We start from the raw sequence: 23,264 nt of genomic DNA, 5'->3' as shown, positions 1-23,264 counted from the left end.
AAGAACAAAAATTGCCAATTTATGTCTGTATATACTGAATAAAGGACTAAACACTATAAAATATAAACAAATCTAATATGTGGATATTCAAAACGTATACTTTTAATTATAGTTATATTCCAGAACCTGGAATCTTAAATGGTACTCTAGTACTTTTTCCCATTTTGTGCTAAAAACGAACCCTTTTTCCAAAAACTAGAAGAAATTGCGCTTTTATCCTTTATTTTTCTGCTAGACAATTTTGGCCGAGTAGAAACTATCACCATATTTGGACATGTTGATTTTGATATATCTGATTGAGTTTTTGAAAATTTTCCATTTCCGAAATTTGTACAGGAAGCAACTTATGTTGTAATAGGAATGCTGTGTTGACATTTTCTCACCTTGTGAAAACTGATTTAAGTCTTATTAGTCCAGATTTATTGCTGCGGCGGAATATCTGGAGAGTCTCAATAGCATAATAATCTGCAAAAAACGACGTTAAACGACAAAAATTTAATTTAGAACGCTTTTTGATGATTTTTGATTTAATTGACGATTTTCGTCAAAAAAAAACACTTGCATATTTAGCATATTTTGCATATTTTTTGCATATCTTTTGCATGTTTTTGATATAACCCCAAATATCGAAAAATTGACCCTCAAAACGCCTATATCCAAAATTTGAGTCCAATCGAATAAGAAAGAAAAAACATGCTAAAATCCGATGTCTAGTTATCAGTTCATCAGTCACTTTATATGTGAAGACAGAATTTTTAGAGACAATATCTCAGTAAGAAAGGACTTGCACCCGAAAAACTTAGGCCGGCGTAAGAGGTGCCGCGAGGATAACTGCAATAAATTTTAAAACGATTCGAGACAAGTCCTTACACATATCATTTGCAAAAACTTTGTGGTGGAGGCCCCCGAAGGCGTGGGCCTATATAGTCCATATTCAAATGTAATCTAAATACATGTGTATGTCTGGATGAAATACTAAGATGTGCACTGTTTGGAACAAATCGGTTACTCCCTTTGAGAGGTATCTTGCGCACCATTTTAACGAAAAATTTTGAACCTTATGGGAAAGGTACCCAAAAGAGTGAACCCGTATGGCCCATCTTTGAACCAGGGCTCCTAAGTCGAGCCATTTAGGATCGAAGTCGGATCGAAATTTGGGGAAATTTTTTCTAGACTAAATTCCATCATATTTTTTACATTTCATTTTGTGTATTAAATACATGCAATCGGTCGAAAATGTATATGGGACCTATATATGTATGCTATCTGAACCGTTTTCAAAATAATCCGACAAAGTTATTTCTACACCATTTTCACATGTAATTCGAAGAATTTCAGTTGTAATTTGATTATTTCATTTGAAATTCGAAACATTTCACTCGTAATTTGAGAATTCCAATTGAATTTCGAATTATTTCATTTGTAGTATGCATCTCTGCTTGTGTACAAGTGTTCTTGGCGAGCTCTCGTATCGATTTTAAAAAATAATTAATTTCAATAGTTTTTCGGTGTTTAATAAATTGTTAATAGTGACAATTATACTAATTATCATCGAATTTCAGTGAAACATTTTAAAATCAGTGCTTTTTTAAAAAACACTAGTGCTTGAAATAAAGTTGTGAATTTTCATTACTCTATCTTTGTAGTTCTTCTGTCGTTCTGACATTTCATTCTTTTGTTTTATTTTTCCTTCTCTTTGATAGATTTTCTTTATTGAAACAATTCACAGCATACTTTTAGGCCGTAATATTAATTTTCAGTTATTTTCAAACTATAATTATTTAACCTATATATACCGTAACATACTTTCAGGCATATTATTAATTATCACCATGGCTTGTTTATGTAGGGAATGCAGTATTAGAAATTTTTCTGAGAGATTGATTACCTGTTGGATATCTGATAACCATGCCCATTTTAAATGTGCTGGGTTTAATGGTAAACAATTTGATTATATTACTGATAGATCCATGGGATTACGTTGGTCGTGCCCTGACTGTAGAGATAAAGAAATAAATTTAGTTCGTCTTTTTAACGAAACTAAATTAGAAGTCTCTAAATTAAAAAAGAAATTCAATCCCCTTTTTAACAATTTGGAAAAAAATAGAAAAAATTTTAAATAGTTTTGATTACTCGGTTGATTCTCCGAAAAGGAAAAAATCATCAGCCAGTAATACCATTTCCACCTCTGAAAATCTGATTGCTTTAAATTCCCCGATTGTTACTTCAGCTCCTCCTATCACTCCATTTGCCCAGTCTTCTGAAAACTCATCAGTAGTTAGCACTCTGCCTGAGTCTTCTTCATCCTTGGCTCTTATTCCTACCAATAAAACAAATACTATTATTTCTGTCATCAATAAACCTATAACAAATTTACCTACTCCAGCTGAGAGTCCTTCACCTTCGGTTTCGCAAAGTAATCCCCCTATACCTTCTGTTGTTATCCATGAGCCTTCAGCTCCAGAACCTCCATCGTTACCCTTAGATCAACTAATTGTAGTTGCGCCGCGGAAAACTGTTTTTGTATCTCGACTACATCCTGATACTTCAACTGATCATATTCGTAATTATGTCAAATCTAGAATCAATATTTCAAATGATAATGATTTAAAGGTATTTAAATTTAATCCGCCTCAACCAAGAGATATTTCATCTTTCAATTATCGCTATAGTTGATAGCGAGATTTGGCCCGAGGGACTTACAAGGAAAGATCTACTCCTATAAATCCGATTGTTCTTCCAAAAAAACTAGAGTCATTGCCATTTTTATATCAAAATGTTAGAGGTTTGAAAACTAAACTCAGTAGCTTATATTTAAAAAGTTTTTATTGTGATTATAAAGTCGTAGCGTTTACTGAAACATGGTAAAAGCCTGAAATAAGTGATACTGAAATCTTTTGCGAAAGTTTTCAAGTTTATAGGAAAGATAGATTAAACAAGGTTGGTGGTGGTGTTTTAATTGCAGTTCACAATTCTATTTCATCTGAATTAGTTGTATTACCAGTGACAACTTCTGATGAGTTTCTTTGTGTAAAACTGAATTACCTTGGGAATATAATCTTTGTAACTGTTTCTTATATTGCACCAAACTCGGACAATGACATTTATCTAAGACATGCCAATTTAATTCAAAGTGTTTCTACTTTAATGTCTACTACCTCCGAATTAATTTGTATGGGTGATTTTAATCTTCCTCATATCTCATGGGTCCCTGGGGACAATAGAATAGATTTTATTCCTGCAACTAGCACTGGAATTGACGATTTTTGGTATTTAATTTTTAGTCAATGTCTTTACCAAGTTAACAATGTTTTAAACATAAATGATCGGGCTTTAGATCTAGTCTTTTCATCTACACTCAATGTTGCATTGAATAGATGCCTACCTATTGTAATGCCAGAAGATGTTTACAATCCTACACTTTCAGTTAACCTTCAACTACAAATTTCTAGACCGACCCCTAGGTCTAAGAAAAATATTAATCCTAAATTTAATTTTGGAAAAACAGATATTAATCGGCTAAAATCAATTTTATTAAGTACAAGATTTGTTATTAATGATACGATAGATTTAAGCGTTTCTAATTTCTATAATCACCTTAACTCTGCCTTTGCTAAAACAACTCCATATATAACAAAAGTTTCTGATCATGGCCCTCCTTGGTTCACATCGACGTTAAGGAGGTTGCGCAACATAAAAAGTAGATGCTTCAAAAAATTTAAAAAAATTTACTCCACAGTGAATTACTCTAGCTATATTGTAGCCCGAAATAAATATAATTCTGCCAATTCTTATTTTTATCGGCATTATCTTGATAAAATGAGTAGGAACTTCAAAAATAACCCGAAAAGCTTCTTTAAATTTGTTAATTCTAAAAGAAAGGCTAATAATTTCCCAAGCTGTATGAAATTTGGTAGCAGAGAATCTTCGGATGAATCCGAAATCTCTAATATGTTTCAGTCTTCCTACTCTTCTAAAATTCTAAATGAACAATATAACTATAGTATTGACAAGCTGCATCATCTACCTCATATTGTATTGTCTGAAGAAGAAGTCCTTGTAGGCTTAAAGTCGCTTCGTTCTTCAAACATACCCGGTTCAGATGGTGTTCCTATTTATATTCTTAAATCTTTCGCCAATGAAATTTATCAACCTCTTACAAAAATCTTTCATTATTCTTTAAATAATGGTTACTTTCCAACTTTCTGGAGATCGAGCATCATTATTCCACTTCACAAATCTTGTAATAGATGCTTTGTTGAAAATTATAGGTGTATAGCAAAACTTAGTGCTATCCCAAAACTTTTTGAACTATAATTTCACCTTTTCAACATGGATTTATGAAAGGCAGATCTACAATTACTAATCTCATGGAGTTTGTAACTCATGTCTATAAAGGGCTTTCTTATAAACAACAGACAGACGTTATTTATACCGATTTTAGTAAAGCCTTTGATACTGTAGTGCATAAACATTTGCTTTATAAACTTGATATCATGGGATTTCCACAATCTTTATTGAATTGGATTTCCTCTTATTTAAGAGGACGCACCCAAAAAGTTTTATTTAACGAGTCATTTTCCAAGGACTTGTTCGTTTCTTCCGGTGTGCCGCAAGGTAGCCACCTGGGTCCACTTTTATTTGTACTTTATATTAACGATCTTCCTTCAGCTATACGTTACTACAAAATTTTAATGTATGCTGATGATGTAAAGCTATTCTTTCAACTGAATTCATTAATATATATATCTATATCTACAATATGATCTGCACTCTCTTACTAATTGGTGTTACGCAAATGGGATGACTTTGAATCTTATCTAGATCACTTCCGTTTTTCTCCAATTATTATATTGGTTCACATCAATTAGAAAATGTTGACACTTTCCTAGATCTAGGTGTTTTACTAGATCATAAATTGCGCTTCAATTTGCACATTGATTCTTGTGTTAATAAAGCTAAATCGTTATTGGGTTTTATAAAACGTTGGTCTAAAGAATTTGATGACCCATACGTTACGAAACGTTTGTTTGTTAGCCTTGTCCGCCCAGTTCTGGAATATGGTTGCATTCTATGGAGCCCTTATTACAAATCGTACTCTGATAAGATTGAGTCGGTTCAAACCCAACTCCTACTGTTAGCCCTGCGTGGTCTGCACTGGGACACGACCGCGCTACTCCCCACTTATGAAAGCCGTTTAATGTTAATTGATCTTCCTACTCTTGAAAAAAGAAGATTTACACTAAGAGCGCTATTTTTTATTAAACTTGTACGCGGCTTAATTCACTGTCCGTACTTGATAGGAGAAATAAGATTTAATGTTCCTGCACGTATAACCCGTAATTTGTTGCCAATTAATTTGCCTACTGTGAAAACTAATTGTGAAGATAATAACCTATTACGTTCATTGTGTGATATATACAATAACATCTATAATACGATACCTTTAACTGAACCATTACATACTTTAAATTAAAAAAATTAACATTGCATTCATAATGTATAAACAAGCAGGTTGTCAATCCTCTTTAATGTAGTATTAAAATTTTTAGTAACTTAGTTTAGAATCTATTGTTCTGTAAGCTACTTCTGCCTGTTAAGAACCCTTCAGCTCAGCATATGTATATCTACAACTCCCTCTGCGGAGCAGTAGAACACAGCTAATGAGAAGTAACTATTTTTAATTTATGTCTATCACCCTTGTTCCTTCTGAAGTTGAGTGTCTAAAAAATTGAGCTCTATTTAACGGCAAACTACATCTCCCTCAGCGGAACCAGTAGTATTCAGCCTCAAGAGCCTTTAATGTAAATACATATTAATTTCCCTAATTTAATTGTGTTGTTGTCGTAGTTTGTAATTAAATTTTTATATCGGCTGATATGAGTTGTAGCCGGTAGTTTTATCCCCAACTAACTCGCCATTGACCGGTCCATTGTGTGTACGTGCTCCCTACGTAAGGGGAGGTGGCCCCTTCGGTCGGCAGGGGCGGGTGTAAGAGGCGAAAAAAAAATAAAATAAAAAAAATAATCTGAGAATTCCATTTGAAATTCGAATTATTTCATTTGTAATTTGAATTTTTTCATTTTTGATTCGAATTAGTTCATTTGTAATTCGAATTTTTCTATTTGTAATTTGAATTTTTCTATTTGTAAATCGGAGTTTTTCATTTGGAATGTCAAATGAAAAAATTCAAATTACAAATGGAAAAATTCGAATTACAAATTAAATAATTCTCAAATTACAAATGAAATAATTCGAAATTCAGTGGGAATTCTCAAATTACAAGTGAAATGTTTCGAATTACAACTGAAATTATTCGAATAACATGTGAAAATGGTGTAGACCGAATTCCAAATTTCATCAAAATTGAAAACACATAACGTGTTTGGAGCATAAAGTACCTCAAGTCGGCTGAAAATATATAGAAGATCACAGATCGGAAATGGCTAGACCAACATACACCTTTTTCAGATGTAATTCGAATCATTTTAGTTGTAATTCGAGAATTCCATTTGTAATTCGTAACATTTTATTTGTAATTCAATTTGTAATACGAATTATTCCATTTGTAATTCGAATTATTCTATTTTAAATTCGAATCACAAATGGAATAATTCTAATTACAAATAAAATAATTCGAATTAAAAATGGAATAATTCGAATTGCAAATGGAATAATTCAAATTTCAAATGGAATAATTCGAATTACAAATAGAATAATTCGAATTACAAATAGAATAATTCGAATTACAAATGGAATAATTCGAATTACAAATGGAATAATTCGAATTACAAATGGAATTCTCGAATTAAATATAAAATATTACGAATTACAAATAGAATAATCAAATTACAAATGAAATGTTACGAATTACAACTGGAATTTTTCGAATTACAAGTGAAAAATGTGTAGAAATATCATCTAAAAGCCATAATTCAATGCCGATTTATTAAAGATTTTCTTTTCGATCATTTCAACTGTAAAGACCATTTTTTCTACATTATCAATAAAATATTTTTAAGATGAGTTATCTCTATTTTGATTACAAAATGCATCTTGAACTTTTTAGTCCAATTAATCCCCTAAATTTTTGCAAACAAATTCAAATTTCTACGGTAATCTTTAGGATGAATGTTCAAAGTGAATAGATTGTGGCAAAAAACGAAATACATTTAGGATTATTGGTTATAGATCCCACATATCTTGAAAGTCCAAATATTATCTCATGGGTTTACAAATTTCCTCCTTGTCTAACTTAATCGCAGTTTCACTTATCTTCATTTTAAAGTAATAAACTGAGGGTATATACTCGTACGAACGAATCATCATAACTTGCATGCTGTTTCCACTTTTCGGTGAAGGATACAGCGATATATTAAAGTTTTGTAGTTGAGAATTATATCGGAATGAACGTTCTTGCTAAAGAATACCTTAGGAAAAATTCAACATATAGAAAACATTTTAAAGTTGTGCATATTGTTTTGAGTAGTATAGGAAATTAACCTCGGATTCGACTCCGGAGTGATGAAAAATCAACTCTGTAGTCGGAGTCGAATCATAAATGGCTCGACTCCGCAACCCTGGTATGTACATAAGGATTATGACTTTTTGACCTTTTTCTCAAAAATGATTTTCTGTAGCGGGAATGAATGAACTTTTGCCAATTAAAGACTAAAATATCGTTTATTCTATAAAAGTATTAAATAAAAAAAGACACGCACAAACCACATTAAAAAGTTTTTGAAAAAATACTATAACATGATTTTGATTATGTTGAATAATAATTCCGTTTCACTACAATTTCAGCATTGTTGTGTATGAGGGTGGTTCGGTCATGTCTCAAGCCCGTTCATTGTGGCGCTTGGAATTGGCACGCACCAAATGGACTGGTGGATTCATCAACTGGTTCCATCCCATGCGAATTCGACACATTACAACTGGACGCTATTTGGGCGTCAACGACAATAACGAATTAATTTTGGTATGTGAAAAAATTGCTTCCGCGCAATATACAAACGCTTAATTTATTTTATTGTACTTTTTGCAGGTGAAAAAGGAAGAAGCATCCATTGCTACAACGACTTTCTGTCTAAGACAGGAAAAGGACGACGAGAAAAAAGTACTCGAAGATAAAGATTTAGAAGTGATCGGCTCACCGATTATCAAATACGGCGATACCACCGTAATTGTACAGCACTGTGAGACAAGCCTGTGGCTCAGTTATAAGAGCTATGAAACAAAGAAAAAGGGTGTCGGAAAGGTCGAGGAGAAGCAAGCCATTCTGCACGAAGAAGGCAAAATGGATGATTGCCTTGATTTCTCGCGCTCCCAGGAGGAAGAATCAAAAACTGCTCGTGTTATTCGCAAATGCAGCAGTCTCTTTACACAATTTATAAAGTAAGTTAAATAACAAATTCGAAATCCTTTATTTCATTTGTCTCTTTCGAATTCTAGTGCTTTGGAAACTTTACAATCCAATCGCCGTCATTCAATCTTTTTCCAAAAAGTAAATCTCAACGAAATGGTAATGTGCCTTGAAGATTTGATCAACTATTTCTCTCAACCACCAGATGATATGGGTAAGACCATTGTCTTTAATTCTTAGACATATTTGTATGTTTTTCGAATAATTAAACTCTTTTATATTCCAATGACAGAACATGAGGAGAAACAGAACCGCTTTCGTGCCTTGCGCAATCGTCAAGATCTCTTCCAAGAGGAGGGGGTTTTAAATCTCATCCTCGAAGCTATTGATAAAATCAACATCATCACTTCACAGGGCTTTTTGGCCAGCTTCCTGGCCGGAGATGAAATGGGTCAGAGTTGGGATCTCATCTCTACATACCTTTACCAATTGTTGGCTGCCATTATCCAAGGCAATCATACAAATTGTGCCCAATTTGCCAACAGCAATCGCTTGAATTGGTTATTCTCCCGTTTGGGGTCCCAGGCATCAAGTGAAGGTTCGGGTATGTTGGATGTATTGCACTGTGTGCTGATTGATTCACCCGAAGCCTTGAATATGATGAGAGATGAACACATCAAAGTCATTATATCGCTCTTGGAAAAACACGGTCGTGATCCAAAGGTTTTGGATGTTCTTTGTTCATTATGTGTGGGTAATGGTGTAGCTGTGCGCTCCTCACAAAATAACATTTGCGATTTTCTGTTGCCTGGAAAAAATCTACTACTGCAAACGCAGCTCGTTGACCACGTTGCCAGTATACGGCCAAATATCTTTGTCGGCCGAGTAGAGAACTCCGCCATGTACAAGAAGTGGTATTTTGAAGTAACCATGGATCACATAGAACAGACCACTCACATGATGCCACACTTGCGTATTGGTTGGGCCAACACTTCCGGGTAAGTACAAAGAACCGAGAAAAACTAATCGCCAGAGAGTCATTACTATTATATTTAATTGCAGCTACGTCCCTTATCCAGGTGGCGGCAAAAAGTGGGGTGGCAATGGTGTAGGCGATGATTTGTATTCATTTGGTTTTGATGGTGCTTACTTGTGGACAGGTGGTCGTAAATCTCTAGTCACCGATGTAATACCCGAGGAACCGTACATTCGCAAAGGTGATGTGATAGGCGTTACCATAGATTTATCCGTTCCCATTATCACCTTCACCTTTAACGGTCTAAAAGTTAAAGGTTGCTTCCGAGATTTTAATCTGGATGGCATGTTCTTCCCAGTTATGAGTTGTTCGTCAAAATTAAGGTAAGATCATGGACCAAACCAAAAATGCATTATACAATTTTGTTTAAATTTCAATGTGTTCTAGTTGCCGTTTTCTATTTGGAGGCGATCATGGTCGGTTGAAATTTGCTCCACCACCAGGATTTTCACCTCTGGTTCAATGTCTGATGCCTCACCAAATTCTGAGCTTAGATCCTTGTTTTTATTTTGGAAATTTGAATAAAAACGTATTGGCAGGACCCTGGATGATAGAGGATGACACAGCATTTGTACCCAATCCGGTAGACACGTCGGGCGTATCTCTACCCTCTTCAGTAGATCAAATTAAAGAGAAGCTTGCCGAAAACATTCATGAAATGTGGGCTCTCAACAAAATTGAAGCTGGTTGGTCTTGGGGAGAACACCGCGACGATTATCATCGCATACATCCGTGTTTGACACAATTTGAAAAGTTGCCACCTGCCGAGAAACGCTATGACAACCAATTGGCAGTACAAACATTAAAGTAAGAATCTTTCTATATTAAGTTTTTATTATTTTTAAATATTTTTGTTTGTTTTGTTTTGGCTGAAGTTTCAATCTCATTTGATTGTTTTAAGTCTTGAGTATTACCCCAAATGGCTTAAACTTCATCATTACTTTCTGTTACAGAGAGTAATTTTTTTCAAAACGAACTGACAGTGTTGCAAAATTTTACTGATCGCTACCAATATCATGATTTCATCCCGGCGAAGGGAATTATCAATTTGCTGTTCAGCTTTTTGAAATTATGCCTTTCTTAGCGAAAAACCTAACTCTTTAAGTGTCTAGTATTCTCAAATAAATGGGAAGAACACTCACTTTTCGGCTTTCCAAAAAAACATCAGAACAAAAATATTTGCAAACAACTATCAGCAAGTATCAAATAAGAACTCATTTTTAAATATATATTTTTAAATACTTGACCAGAGTATTGACGTGAGAGAAATTTTTATAAAACAGCTAATTACTATATGACCGAAATTGTCCAATAGCAAAATTAACATACACGAATTGTGTTAAAGTAAAATAGAATAATTAGTTTCCTTTCATTTATGAAGGTACCACGCCAAGGCTTATTCGTAAGAGGAGTGAATTTGTTACCTGATTCATACATATTTTCCACCCAATGCGAATCCGAAATACCGAATTACAGTAAAACCTTCAAAATACGTTAAATAGAGAGGTACCGTCATATATACCAAATCATGGGCCAATATTGATATTTTCGGCTTGGAGGTTTTCTATTCCGTAGGAATTTGGTTTTATTCAGTATCGGACGCTATCGTTAATTGGAGTCTCTTTTACAATTTTCCAAAATTCCGAAACGTACCCGCATTTCTGTCTGAAACTGTGACAAAAAAAAAAAAACACGAAATACATGCATAACATCGGGGGGCACCGACGATTTTCTGCAGGAATGTTCTATACGCTAGGGAAGACTAAATATCAGTTTTTAGCCATAGTGGTTAGATAATGTGACAAAAAACCTTTAAAATACCGAGAATCTATGAATTCTATGACGGCTATATCAGAACGTCGACCTGTACCGACAAATTTCTGGCGTAAAGTTTTCTAGCACCAACGAAGATGAAATACAAAATTTCAGTTATTGCGGTCAGATAAGATTCCATGTCGGTGTAACGACGACCATCCGTCCGTCTGTCTGTTGAAATCAACATACAGCTCGCAATATTTATAATATAGCTTTCTAACTTAGTACAGTAGTTTCTACAGTTCATAAGAAGTTTGCTATTGAAAACGGTCTATATTGGTCCACGTTCTATAGCGCCCATAGAAAATTATAATTTGTTGTCGAGGGTATAAAAATGCAGGTCCCCGAACATAACGCCTTTTTAAATTATTTAATATGTATTTGCAAAATAAGTGATTGCCCTTATGTTCAAACATAATACACATACATACATTTATTTACAGGACCATAATTGCATTGGGCTATTATATTACAATGGACAAACCTCCGGCACGTATTAGGCCCATACGATTGCCCAATGAAATATTTATGCAAGCCAATGGATATAAACCTGCACCTCTGGACCTGAGTGCAGTCACTTTGACACCCAAACTGGAAGAGCTTGTCGATCAATTGGCTGAGAATACACACAATTTGTGGGCCAGAGAACGCATCCAACAAGGCTGGACATATGGTCTTAATGAAGATTCGGAAAATTTGCGTAGTCCTCATTTGGTTCCCTACTCCAAAGTAGACGAAGCCATTAAGAAAGCCAATCGTGATACTGCATCCGAAACTGTACGCACACTTTTAGTGTACGGTTATGTTCTCGATCCACCTACCGGCGAAGGTAATGAGGCTCTTTTAGCCGAAGCTTTGCGTTTGAAGTTTGCCGCATTCAGAACATATCGGGTAGAACGTAATTATGCCGTTACATCGGGTAAATGGTACTTTGAGTTTGAGGTTCTCACGTCGGGACCAATGCGTGTTGGTTGGGCCCGAGCTGATTGTAATCCAGGTGCAATGTTGGGTAGTGAAGACACAAGCTGGGCTTTTGATGGTCATAATGTAAGTACGAAGCGGTCGAAAACAATTGAATTGGAATCATTTTAAATCCTCAGAATATACTTTTTTGTCAAATGGAGTTATTATAGGCAAAGCTTTAAAATATTCAAATGACTAATTTATCCAGCAAGGAAAGCAAGAACTGTAGAAATTATATCCCGTTTCATGCTTTCAATGCATTTTTGCCAAATCATATATTGGTAAAAGTGCTACAAGCTTTTGCTCCTCCTCCAACTCTTCAAAATTTAAAAGCAAATTTTACGAGTTCTCAGGCTCATAATGACTTCATTTGACCTTAAATTCTTTAAATACATTTTTCTCCTTCCGCAACAACAACGAATTTATGCCCTTTAAAAAAACAACAAACATAGGTCACCAAAATCCATGCCGGATCCGTGGAACATTTCGGTGTTCGCTATGAAGCAGGAGACGTTATCGGTTGTTTTATCGATGTCAAGGAACAAACCATCAGTAAGGACTCAAATCATATCATCACTAGCGCATTTTTTGCTGCGAACGTTTTTTTTTAATTTAAATACAACTTTGAATTCTGCTGCGTTTGACTAATTCTCGTTACACACGTTGTTACTTAATTTATGTAATTTAACTTGCGTTCGTTTCTTATATTTTTCGGGCGTCGTTTTAGAAGACCGTCGTCGTGTATACGCTCTGTTTTAATAGAATTTTTTCTTTTACATAATACCTTAAAACATACATACATACGAGTACATGCATATGTATATCAACGTTTAGCCTGTAATTATTTAATACTCACTACTTGTTTATCCATTATATAAGTATAATATGTTTTTAAAAATTTTTTATATATTTTTTTCATTGAGATTTGTTCAGCACTTTTAAAATGAAACGTTATTCTATGTATACAGGAAGAGAAGGTTTTTGGCGGCGTAAGTGAATCATTTGGTAAAATTTGCGGTCCCGGTGATATAGTTGGTGTCTTCTTAGATCTCGCCGATCACACAATCAGTAAGAAATCAGCCAATAAAGTACACTTAAAACAAAATCCCTATAAAAATCAATACAAAGTGTAGCAAATGTGTATTTCATTTAATGTCATGACACAATCCTATCCTGAGCTTTCGATATCTACTAAATTAAATTTCCTATTTCCCATAAAAAAACATAGCAGATTTCACGTTGAAACTTCGAATCAACTACAACTAAATATCATACATAGTAGTGCCTTTGAACCAACATGGACCGGGCATATCCATTTTGTTATATTATAATGCCCTGGAATTTTTGGTCGGCGTTTTCTTGACTTCGCTTCCATGATTCTTGGGAGTTCCACTATTGCAATTCTAGTCATGCTATGGGTATTTATTTTTAAGGCATGGCCTATCCACAACCATTTTCCAATTTTTTTATGTTTTAGTATGCTTTTGTATTTTGCTGCAGCAGAATATACTACATATGATACTGTGGCATTTGTTTGGGAATACCTGCAACTTTTAAGTGATGTTGTTAGACACAAAACTAAAGAGGAAAATAAGCGTCTTTGCCTTTTAAATTAAAACAAAAAACATGTTTGTCTACTGCTGCCAGACATGGGCCGTATGACAATTTTTTAGGATTTTGACGGTCAGAAAGTTTTAAGCTTAAAAGACGTCATATACTGTATAAAACGTATAAAAAAAGAAAACGTCGTAAACTTTAAACAAGTTGTGGGATTTAGCGAGTTAGTCTCAAAATAGCAATAAAGGTGTATTTAAATCCTAACAAAATGTAATTGACTTATCTCTGAATAAATATACTGGAACTGTATTATAGATAGGCAGGGCTGCGGTCATAAGTAGACATCGGATTTTTGCATGTTTTTTATATCTCATTCGATTGGACTCAAATTTTGGATCTAGGCGTTTTAAGGGTCAAGTTTTTGATATTTGGGGTCATATCAAAAACATGCAAAATATATGCAAAAAAATATGCAAAAAATATGCCAAAAATATGCCAAAAATATGCAAAATATGCAAAAAAAATATGCAAAAAATATGCAAAATATGCAAAATATGCAGAATATGCAAAAAATATGCAAACAGATTTTGGCCGAAAATCGTCATAAAAGTCGTAAAATTGTCATTTAAAGTTGGAAAAACCATCAAAAAACAAACAGTGTTCTAAATTAAGACTGTTGACCGTTTAACGTCGATGTTCTTAGCAGATTATTATTTTATTGAGGTCATTTACGACAGTGTGGTGTAGGGTATAAAAATATGGTATCGTAATACCATTTTTATTATTATTAAACTATGTAAAAATAGAATATTTGATAAAATATCAAACGTTCTATGTAAACTTCAATAGTTTCTTTGTCATAATTTTTAGCATTGCACAGTGTCCGATTTTCCGAAAAACCTGGCCAAAACTCTAAAAATGAATGGATTTTGACCTAACCTTTGGTTCTTATGTTTTTCGGGCCGCTGATTACATTTTTGATATTACTTAACCCTCAGGCGGTCATTTAAGGGTTCTTTTTGGTCCCTCCTCCTATAAAATGTGATCTTATCGGATCAAAATATTCTACAAATTTCTTCGCCATAAATGTTTAATATAGGTCCTAGAATACACCAAAACTTTATATCTTACCTTAACTCCAGAAATATGCAAATTAGAAAAACATTTTAGGGTTAATGTCGTACCTCATCAAAGTTTTGGCAAAATTGTCATACAAAGCACCATTTTAGAAGAATGGCGTCCAAGAAAAAAATGTTCTCACCTAAATTTCACTATAAGTCACCAAAGAAATGAAATCTCTATTTGCATTACATACCAAGGAAATATCGGTATCAATTTTGCCAAAAAACCAAGAAACTAAAATAGGGGTGCAAGCTTCCACAATTTCTACAGTTTTGGAAATATTTGAGTTAAGATCTCGTGCGAGTCATAAAAGGGGTCCTTTTGGTCCCTTTTTCCACAAATCTTTAAAATCTCCCATAAAATGTGGTCGGATCAGACCAAAATATTCTAGAAATTTGTTCGCCATAAAATTTTACTATAGGTCTTAAAATATATCAAAACTCTAAATTATGCCCAAACGCCAAAAAGTGACCCTATACTGCATTCTGACATTCTGAATGAAAGAAAATCTGTATATACCTGCAAGACAAAATATCACATAAAAACGAAAAGTGCAAATATGTGCAGGATATTTCGATGGAAATTGGTAAAAAACCCTTCCTTCCATTGATCTTGAAAAAAAATTAACAAGTACGGACGCACAATTCATTGGCGACACTGAACATCTTAAATACGTTTCACATACCTTTCATTGCAATTACAAAAAGAAAATATTTAATAACCGTTGTTTATTTTGCATATTGTCATAGATTTATAAACAACTTAAATATTGAAAAAAAATCCAAAAAGGGTCAATTCGACCTGCTTTTATACCCACTTATTAAACAAGAAATGTATATATTTTTTCATAACTACACGCACTGGGATCCTATAAACAATATCTGACCCTTTTTAGTGTAAATTGATAAAAATTTTTTTTTGATTTTTGGCCAGGTTTTTTGGAAAATCGGACACAGTGCATTGGGCTGGTTATTGTTCAAAGCAAACAAATCGATGTCGGATTTTTTAAGACGACACCCGCATAAAGTTTTTAGTTTGGTTAGATTTTAAGACTGTCAAAGTTTGAGCACAATTGGAATATGTTAACACGTGCCACTGGGCCTCGAAGTTATGAAAATCTCGATTTTTTGGCTATTTTCGGCGAGCCATTTCTCTGGAATGGTTAAAACTTTTAGTCCCTATTAAGCATTAAATAAAAGGCCATTCTGTTCTTAACATTTCTTGCTGAACAACAAACTAGTTAAGTATTACTGAATTCGAGATAATAAAGCCAATGCAAATTTTGGTATAACATCTGGCAACTCTGACAGCTATTACATGGACCTTTTTAAAAATATTTTATTTTTTGCTTCATTTGAACGCGATCTTCTTAAGAATAGCTTCAAACGTCGGAACATTTGACTAATATTTTTTGTTGTTAGTGCAACCAATATTTTAAGTGCAAGTAAATATGAATATTAAAATTATCACAAAACTAATACGTATTGCAAAATATTATAGTGGATTTGGAAGGAGGAGGTAATAGCTTAATTTTCATTAAAAATAGTGTTTTAGCGTTTTGTGGAGTTCTAGTTAGCTGCATATTTTCTTAGTGTATTTTGTAGTGCCAATACATACTTAAATTTGACCTAAAGTTTTAGTCATGATTGCCACCAGTGCCCACCTCGGGAATAATTTTCCAAAGTAGGTCATGGGTTTAAGATTATTCTGTATTAAAATCAGCTGACATCTAGTGCCAGACTATAAATGGTGGGTCGCTGACTAAAGCTGCCTTAGAATAAGGCTTGAATAGATATATTAGCGTATAACACTGTTATCTGATAACGTACATAAACGTAATTGGCATCAGTGACAAGATGAAGAAATCTTCTTCCGAACTAATCTTGCGTTGGCGGTACGTGCCTTCCAGGAAGAACGCTATAAGATCTATATTAAAAATTTTAGCATTTTTCAGACAAAAATATTGATTTTTTTAATCCGCTAAATTGGTTGGATTTTATGTTGTTTTGGAGATTGTTTTGTTTCCCCAAGCCTATTGTTGCATCATAAGATAATCGGGACCTTTGTTCGTGTCATTTTTTATTAATAACATAAAACAATTCTTACCGTATACCCCCTCCAGAGGGGAAAGGTGGGAGAATGCCACGCTCGTGGTTTCTTAAAACACTCTTCGCAGAAGCACAAAGCTGTAACAATGGCTTGATTTTTACACTCCAATGTGCCGAAAAACGTGACTATGTACGCCTTGTGCGAAAATGGAGTCTATTAAAATTTTCTTCCTTTTTATCAATTTTTGGAATGAAAACATTACATTTTGTTCTAATTTAAATTTATTCAAGAGTGAGACATCATGTGGTTTTGGAGCTATCTGGGTACAGCTGACTACTTGAAGAACGCTCTGCTATGTAGTTCGCAATTTTCAATTTGTTTACCACCCTTTGCGCCTCCTGGAAATTCGGAGTTAATGTTTAATCTCTTGAACAACAAGAATTATGGCACACCTTTTTCTAGGAAATTTGGCAGTAGCTCTTTTGGAAGTTTGGATCGAATATTTCTGAAGAAATTGGAATCTTTGCTTTGTTAAGATTTTTGTCGCCTTTATAAATACACGCAACAACTTCAAGGAACGAGGCTATTTGCGTGCACTGGCATGGAAAACTATTACCAGATATTCTCAAAACAGAGAAGAAAAATCCGGTTGCTGTTCTGGTATCACATGGAGGTAAAGAACAACTCCTAGGCGTTCCTGAAACTGACAGTAGCTCATGGGAGAAACAAGAACTAGCAGTGTACAGATGCCTAGAATAATGGGGTCTCAACAGCTCGAGCAGATACATTAGGTCGAGAACTTCTGTACCACTGTACAAACTTGTTAGAAAAATTGTTGAGAGGGAAGCACCTTGCGTTTAAATCGTTCGAGACTGGTTTAATGTCCCTAGAATGTTTTTCTACAACAACTGAGTGTTATAAGTGAGAGTTTGGGTTATTGATTTTACCAAACGTATAATGAACAAGATAATGTTTATATAGATATAATATAGGTTATATTGGGTAAACATTATCAATAGGTTGAAAAGAAATAGAGACAATAGATTGAGTTTAATACAAAAAATAGTAAAAACAATACTCAGTATATTCAAACCGCATTGAAGATTTACTTAATACAAAAGGCATTCACAAACAAATATCAGATAGAAGAAATAATAAAATGATAAATCATATGTGGTACCTTAGTCCTGAACTTATTGGCCTGGCATTGTTTGATCTGCAAAACACCGTAAAGATCCAAAAGACAAAGCAAAGATAGACATTTCTCCAGAAATATTTGAACAAAACTTACAAAAATCAACTGCCCAAAATCCATAATTACAAGTGAGACATAATTGTTGTTTAAGAGATTAAACTTTAACTCCAAATATCTTGAAAAAGATACTGCAACTTGACCACAGAACATCAATTACCAGAAGGGGTAAAGGATGGTAATCAACTTGAAAATTGTGAGCGACATAGCAAGGAGTCGAGTTCATCACCAAGTTGTAATCTGTACCCAGATGGCTCCAAACCCACAATATGTCAGTCCCTTATGTAAATTTAAATATGTATGAACAAAATGTAAGCGTTTGTCATTGAGGCCATACAATGAATGTACAAATGTCCATCTTTGTAAAAACAAAATTGCATTTGAAAAAGGAAATGTTTGATAGATAGGGAAGCCATTCCACGGCCGATATGTCTGATGAGTCTCTACAAAAGGCGAAACATGGTGGTTGTGTGGGTTCGAATCTTCGGCTTTCCTTTTTCACATGCAAACATCACCGGTCATTAAGCTCGACTCCAACGTGAAATAAATTAAAATTAAAATAGATCTTCGCCCTAATAGGCAACATTTTCAAATAAAGTAAAATATATTCGTTTTCATTCCCAAAAATTGATAATATAGGAAGATTTTTTTTTAATAGACTCCATTTTTGCCCTAAGGCCTTTTTCGGGACATTGGCTTTGTTATCTCGAATTCAGAACACTTACGTACTTTGTTTTCAGCAAGAAATGTTAAGAACAGAATGGCCTTTAATTGCACGCATAATACGGGCAAATAGCTTTAACCGTTCCACACCCAGCAAAATGTTCGATGCCAAAGATGACATTCAATCATGCGTGCAAGTGATCTAGCATGTCATCTTTTTAGCATCTTCATCGATGAATTTTATATGAGCGTGGACCCCAAAAGATGACGTTCTTTTCTGGATCCTAAGCATGTCATTTTAACCAATGCGTTGACATGTCATTTCCACCAATGCTTTGGCATGTCATTTCCACCAATGATTTGACATGTCATTTTCACCAATGCTTTGACACGTCATTTTCACCCATGCTTTGACATGTCATTTTAACCAATGCTTTGGCATGTCATTTTCACCAACCCCTTGGCATGAAATTTTCATGTCTTGTTTGGAAAATGGAAATGCTGTATTGAAATATGGTTTTCATGAAAAACAAAACTCTTTATTAATTCAAACGAATTCATGAAATAGCTACAATTAATTTATCAGTTTAGTTTTTCAAAAGTTTACATCCAAAATTGCAATGTAATCACCATCGCTGCAACGCAAAAGATTACTTCCTCCGTTCTCCGCAACTGATATTCTTTCATCTTACAAAAGGTTTTTTCAATTATCTTCCCATCACCAGTTCAGATTTCAACATGGACTCCAAATGTACTCCTTTAAGTATTTTTATTTCGTAAATTACTTTTATTTTATAATTTTGTTATTTTATAACAACATTTTGGTAATTTAGAAAAACATTTTAGGGTTAATGTCGTACCTCATCAAAGTTTTGGCAAAATTGTCATACAAAGCACCATTTTAGAAGAATGGCGTCCAAGAAAAAAATGTTCTCACCTAAATTTCACTATAAGTCACCAAAGAAATGAAATCTCTATTTGCATTACATACCAAGGAAATATCGGTATCAATTTTGCCAAAAAACCAAGAAACTAAAATAGGGGTGCAAGCTTCCACAATTTCTACAGTTTTGGAAATATTTGAGTTAAGATCTCGTGCGAGTCATAAAAGGGGTCCTTTTGGTCCCTTTTTCCACAAATCTTTAAAATCTCCCATAAAATGTGGTCGGATCAGACCAAAATATTCTAGAAATTTGTTCGCCATAAAATTTTACTATAGGTCTTAAAATATATCAAAACTCTAAATTATGCCCAAACGCCAAAAAGTGACCCTATACTGCATTCTGACATTCTGAATGAAAGAAAATCTGTATATACCTGCAAGACAAAATATCACATAAAAACGAAAAGTGCAAATATGTGCAGGATATTTCGATGGAAATTGGTAAAAAACCCTTCCTTCCATTGATCTTGAAAAAAAATTAACAAGTACGGACGCACAATTCATTGGCGACACTGAACATCTTAAATACGTTTCACATACCTTTCATTGCAATTACAAAAAGAAAATATTTAATAACCGTTGTTTATTTTGCATATTGTCATAGATTTATAAACAACTTAAATATTGAAAAAAAATCCAAAAAGGGTCAATTCCACCTGCTTTTATACCCACTTATTAAACAAGAAATGTATATATTTTTTCATAACTACACGCACTGGGATCCTATAAACAATATCTGACCCTTTTTAGTGTAAATTGATAAAATTTTTTTTTGATTTTTGGCCAGGTTTTTTGGAAAATCGGACACAGTGCATTGGGCTGGTTATTGTTCAAAGCAAACAAATCGATGTCGGATTTTTTAAGACGACACCCGCATAAAGTTTTTAGTTTGGTTAGATTTTAAGACTGTCAAAGTTTGAGCACAATTGGAATATGTTAACACGTGCCACTGGGCCTCGAAGTTATGAAAATCTCGATTTTTTGGCTATTTTCGGCGAGCCATTTCTCTGGAATGGTTAAAACTTTTAGTCCCTATTAAGCATTAAATAAAAGGCCATTCTGTTCTTAACATTTCTTGCTGAACAACAAACTAGTTAAGTATTACTGAATTCGAGATAATAAAGCCAATGCAAATTTTGGTATAACATCTGGCAACTCTGACAGCTATTACATGGACCTTTTTAAAAATATTTTATTTTTTGCTTCATTTGAACGCGATCTTCTTAAGAATAGCTTCAAACGTCGGAACATTTGACTAATATTTTTTGTTGTTAGTGCAACCAATATTTTAAGTGCAAGTAAATATGTATATTAAAATTATCACAAAACTAATACGTATCGCAAAATATTATAGTGGATTTGGAAGGAGGAGGTAATAGCTTAATTTTCATTAAAAATAGTGTTTTAGCGTTTTGTGGAGTTCTAGTTAGCTGCATATTTTCTTAGTGTATTTTGTAGTGCCAATACATACTTAAATTTGACCTAAAGTTTTAGTCATGATTGCCACCAGTGCCCACCTCGGGAATAATTTTCCAAAGTAGGTCATGGGTTTAAGATTATTCTGTATTAAAATCAGCTGACATCTAGTGCCAGACTATAAATGGTGGGTCGCTGACTAAAGCTGCCTTAGAATAAGGCTTGAATAGATATATTAGCGTATAACACTGTTATCTGATAACGTACATAAACGTAATTGGCATCAGTGACAAGATGAAGAAATCTTCTTCCGAATTAATCTTGCGTTGGCGGTACGTGCCTTCCAGGAAGAACGCTATAAGATCTATATTAAAAATTTTAGCATTTTTCAGACAAAAATATTGATTTTTTTAATCCGCTAAATTGGTTGGATTTTATGTTGTTTTGGAGATTGTTTTGTTTCCCCAAGCCTATTGTTGCATCATAAGATAATCGGGACCTTTGTTCGTGTCATTTTTTATTAATAACATAAAACAATTCTTACCGTATACCCCCTCCAGAGGGGAAAGGTGGGAGAATGCCACGCTAGTGGTTTCTTAAAACACTCTTCGCAGAAGCACAAAGCTGTAACAATGGCTTGATTTTTACACTCCAATGTGCCGAAAAACGTGACTATGTACGCCTTGTGCGAAAATGGAGTCTATTAAAATTTTCTTCCTTTTTATCAATTTTTGGAATGAAAACATTACATTTTGTTCTAATTTAAATTTATTCAAGAGTGAGACATCATGTGGTTTTGGAGCTATCTGGGTACAGCTGACTACTTGAAGAACGCTCTGCTATGTAGTTCGCAATTTTCAATTTGTTTACCACCCTTTGCGCCTCCTGGAAATTCGGAGTTAATGTTTAATCTCTTGAACAACAAGAATTATGGCACACCTTTTTCTAGGAAATTTGGCAGTAGCTCTTTTGGAAGTTTGGATCGAATATTTCTGAAGAAATTGGAATCTTTGCTTTGTTAAGATTTTTGTCGCCTTTATAAATACACGCAACAACTTCAAGGAACGAGGCTATTTGCGTGCACTGGCATGGAAAACTATTACCAGATATTCTCAAAACAGAGAAGAAAAACCCGGTTGCTGTTCTGGTATCACATGGAGGTAAAGAACAACTCCTAGGCGTTCCTGAAACTGACAGTAGCTCATGGGAGAAACAAGAACTAGCAGTGTACAGATGCCTAGAATAATGGGGTCTCAACAGCTCGAGCAGATACATTAGGTCGAGAACTTCTGTACCACTGTACAAACTTGTTAGAAAAATTGTTGAGAGGGAAGCACCTTGCGTTTAAATCGTTCGAGACTGGTTTAATGTCCCTAGAATGTTTTTCTACAACAACTGAGTGTTATAAGTGAGAGTTTGGGTTATTGATTTTACCAAACGTATAATGAACAAGATAATGTTTATATAGATATAATATAGGTTATATTGGGTAAACATTATCAATAGGTTGAAAAGAAATAGAGACAATAGATTGAGTTTAATACAAAAAATAGTAAAAACAATACTCAGTATATTCAAACCGCATTGAAAATTTACTTAATACGAAAGGCATTCACAAACAAATATCAGATAGAAGAAATAATAAAATGATAAATCATATGTGGTACCTTAGTCCTGAACTTATTGGCCTGGCATTGTTTGATCTGCAAAACACCGTAAAGATCCAAAAGACAAAGCAAAGATAGACATTTCTCCAGAAATATTTGAACAAAACTTACAAAAATCAACTGCCCAAAATCCATAATTACAAGTGAGACATAATTGTTGTTTAAGAGATTAAACTATAACTCCAAATTTCTTGAAAAAGATACTGCAACTTGACCACAGAACATCAATTACCAGAAGGGGTAAAGGATGGTAATCAACTTGAAAATTGTGAGCGACATAGCAAGGAGTCGAGTTCATCACCAAGTTGTAATCTGTACCCAGATGGCTCCAAACCCACAATATGTCAGTCCCTTATGTAAATTTAAATATGTATGAACAAAATGTAAGCGTTTGTCATTGAGGCCATACAATGAAT

The 23,264-nt window shown here is 34.0% G+C and overlaps 1 protein-coding gene across 12 annotated transcripts in view; it reads left to right on the top strand.

Annotated features, from left to right (window-relative positions):
• Window positions 1-23,264, top strand: part of RyR (Ryanodine receptor) — a 177,148-nt gene that overhangs the window by 107,974 nt on the left and 45,910 nt on the right. For 6 of the 12 annotated variants that reach the window (XM_073992185.1, XM_073992188.1, XM_073992183.1 and 3 more), the window contains exons 7-14: window positions 7,807-7,981; window positions 8,048-8,397; window positions 8,455-8,579; window positions 8,658-9,363; window positions 9,428-9,724; window positions 9,789-10,208; window positions 11,660-12,263; window positions 13,148-13,247. In XM_073992185.1, the coding sequence (XP_073848286.1) occupies window positions 7,807-7,981; window positions 8,048-8,397; window positions 8,455-8,579; window positions 8,658-9,363; window positions 9,428-9,724; window positions 9,789-10,208; window positions 11,660-12,263; window positions 13,148-13,247 (2,777 nt within the window). Of the gene's footprint in view, window positions 1-7,806; window positions 7,982-8,047; window positions 8,398-8,454; window positions 8,580-8,657; window positions 9,364-9,427; window positions 9,725-9,788; window positions 10,209-11,659; window positions 12,264-12,631; window positions 12,732-13,147; window positions 13,248-23,264 lie in introns of all 12 variants that reach the window. The other 6 variants (XM_073992182.1, XM_073992186.1, XM_073992184.1 and 3 more) reach the window with 1 other exon arrangement.

The sequence above is a fragment of the Musca autumnalis genome, unplaced genomic scaffold (genome assembly GCF_047663935.1).
Source record: "Musca autumnalis isolate F117 unplaced genomic scaffold, ASM4766393v1 scaffold_5, whole genome shotgun sequence".
Taxonomy (NCBI): Eukaryota; Metazoa; Arthropoda; class Insecta; order Diptera; family Muscidae; genus Musca; species Musca autumnalis.
Note: the sequence above shows the minus strand (reverse complement) of the source record. Positions and strands in the feature narration are given on the sequence as shown.